Source organism: Myotis brandtii, unplaced genomic scaffold, assembly GCF_000412655.1.
Source record: "Myotis brandtii unplaced genomic scaffold, ASM41265v1 scaffold130, whole genome shotgun sequence".
In the NCBI taxonomy this organism is placed as follows: domain Eukaryota; kingdom Metazoa; phylum Chordata; class Mammalia; order Chiroptera; family Vespertilionidae; genus Myotis; species Myotis brandtii.
Window position 1 is genome coordinate 228,872 of NW_005354596.1, and position 2,480 is coordinate 231,351.

The window sequence follows — 2,480 nt, forward strand, 5'->3', positions numbered from 1 at the left end:
GCCATGACCAGGGCTTGGGAGGAGACCCAGACATCTCCATGGAGCCTGCCTCACCCGCCCTGTGTCTGTGCTTCTCAGCTGCAGAGGAGGAGACCCCCAGCCCCGCAGAACCCAGCACGGAGGCCCCCGAGCCCCCCGAGGAGCCCCTGCTGGGGGAGCTGACAGTGACGGGATCCTCCCCGGACTCGCTGAGCCTGTCCTGGACCGTCCCCCGGGGCCACTTCGACGCCTTCACCGTCCAGTACAAGGACAGGGACGGGCGGCCCCAGGTGGTGCGTGTCGGGGGTGAGGAGAGCGAGGTCACCGTGCGGGGCCTGGAGCCGGGGCGCAAGTACAAGATGCACCTGTACGGCCTGCACGGGGGGCGGCGCGTGGGCCCTGCGTCCACCCTGGGCCTGACCGGTGAGTGGGGCGGGGCCGCAGGGCAGGGAGGAGAGCCCTGGAAGACTCTTCCTTTGTTACCATCTTGGAAGAAACACCGGTGTACCCACCCCCACCCCCCTGCCCCGCAGGCTCCACTACTGGCCTGGGGTCTGGTAGAGGGCGGTGCTGGGGCAGGGGGGCTGGGGCTGGAGAGTCACTTCCCCCACAGGGCCCTTGGCCACACCTCACAGCCAAGGGATCGGACACTCCCTTAGAACTTGTGGGAGGGAGTCCTACCCGCATCCCTGGTCCTTCCCACCCTCTGGACCTCGGGGGCAACTGGAGCCCTGACAGGCTGGGAGGTGCTCAGAGAGCAGCGTCTTGCCAGCGCCCCAACCTCACGGTTCAGACATCACCAGACTTAGGACTGCAGTGGGTCAGCCAGATGGGGCGCCCTGAGCCCAGCCGCGGGAGTTCACGGGTCGACCTTGAACTTGGCAGAGAGACAAGGTCTTATCCTAATGGGGCTCCGGGTCGTGGGAAGACAGGCTGTGAACCGACAAAACAGGCAAAGGGGGGTGGATACGACAGGAAGCCCTGGGTCAGGCCAGGCCTGGGCTGTGAGGCCTAGGAGCCTGTCCACGGCCCCCCCAGGACAGCTGAGGCCTGCGGTCAGGCAGGTGTCGGCATGGTGACAGCACGATAGGACGGAGAGGGTGTCACATCCACGATGCCACAACTGGTGCAAAGGCCTGGGAACTGGGAGCACGGGGCACCCGAGAGGGTTTGGATGAAGTGCTCTGAGTGGGGGACAGTCCCGAGAAGGGGTGCAGAGGTGGCAGCTCAGGCAGCAGGGCTCCTCCGGGCGCACAGGGTTGTGCAGCTTTAAGTAAGACCGACTCCATCACCGTGCGTTTCTGGTCCCATCTGGACGCTGCGCAGAGGGATGGGAGGGAGGCAGGGACAGCAGGAGGGAGCGGGGAGCACAGGTGAGAGGTGGGGGTGGCCCAGGCTGCAGGTGTGTGGGGCGGGGAGATGGGAGAGAAGTTCAGAGAGAGTGAGGCCCGGGGGCAGCTGAGGACTGAGGAGGGAGCAGGGCCAGGAAGACTGCAGGTTTCTGGTCTGGTCTGAGCTGTTTGGGAGCAAAGTCCTGAGCCAAAGGGAGTGAGATGCCACCCAGGCCCTGTGGAGGGAGCCCAGGGCACAGGGACCTTGGGGCCTGTGTTCAGAGGAGAGCAGAGCCTGTGTGAGGGGGAGTCGCAGGGGCGCTGGTGGGGTGGGGGAGGCAGGTGCTGGAGGAGGGGGTCGCAGGTTTGCTGGTGGCTGGTGGGGAGACGGGGGAGGAAGGCTGACTGTGAGGGGTTGAAGGAGACATTAGAGGGACCAGAAAGAATTGGAGTTAGAGCCGCTGTGGGCGGCAGATTCTGGTCCTTATTGCCTTATGTTTGCAATGGACCCTGTATGTGCTGCGCTGAGGGCTGAGGAGACCTCACCTGTCCCCCATGTTTCTGTCCAGGTCGTCCAGCTCCCGACTACGAAGCTGTGACCACCCAAGTCCCACCCACCACGACCCCTGAGCCCCGCGTGAAGCCCCTGCTGGGGGAGCTGACCGTGACGGGATCCTCCCCGGACTCGCTGAGCCTCTCCTGGACCGTCCCCCAGGGCCAGTTTGACCACTTCCTGGTCCAGTACAAGAACGGGGACGGGCAGCCCAAGGCGGTCCGGGTGCCGGGACACGAGGACGGGGTCACCATCTCGGGCCTGGAGCCGGACCACAAGTACAAGATGCACCTGTATGGCTTCCACGACGGCCAGCGCCAGGGCCCCGCCTCTGCCACCGGGGTGACAGGTGAGTGGGTGGTGGGAGCCCCGGTGGGACCTGCGGGAGATGACACTCGTGATGGCTGAGGGGGTGCAGGGGCCCCTCTGCTCGAGGCTGAGCCGTGGTGCCCTGTGCCTCCCCTGGGCTCCCTGAGCACCAGCGGGGCCCTGGGCAGAGAAGGGCCCCTGGGCTGTGCGGGGGCTGCGGCCACAGCCGACCCCGAGGCTCTGGGCATGTCAGTGAGGCTGCCCCGAGGGGCTCCCTGGAGTGACCAGGGCCCGGCATGACCAGGGCT

General features: G+C 66.4%; 1 protein-coding gene across 1 annotated transcript in view; it reads left to right on the forward strand.

Moving 5' to 3' along the window:
• Positions 1 to 2,480, forward strand: part of TNXB (tenascin XB) — a gene marked incomplete at its 3' end in the record, with an annotated part of 89,518 nt that overhangs the window by 67,930 nt on the left and 19,108 nt on the right. Inside the window, exons 29-30 of the mRNA XM_014534508.1 lie at positions 79 to 402; positions 1,880 to 2,269. Of these exons, the coding sequence (XP_014389994.1) occupies positions 79 to 402; positions 1,880 to 2,269 (714 nt within the window). The remainder of the gene's footprint in view (positions 1 to 78; positions 403 to 1,879; positions 2,270 to 2,480) is intronic.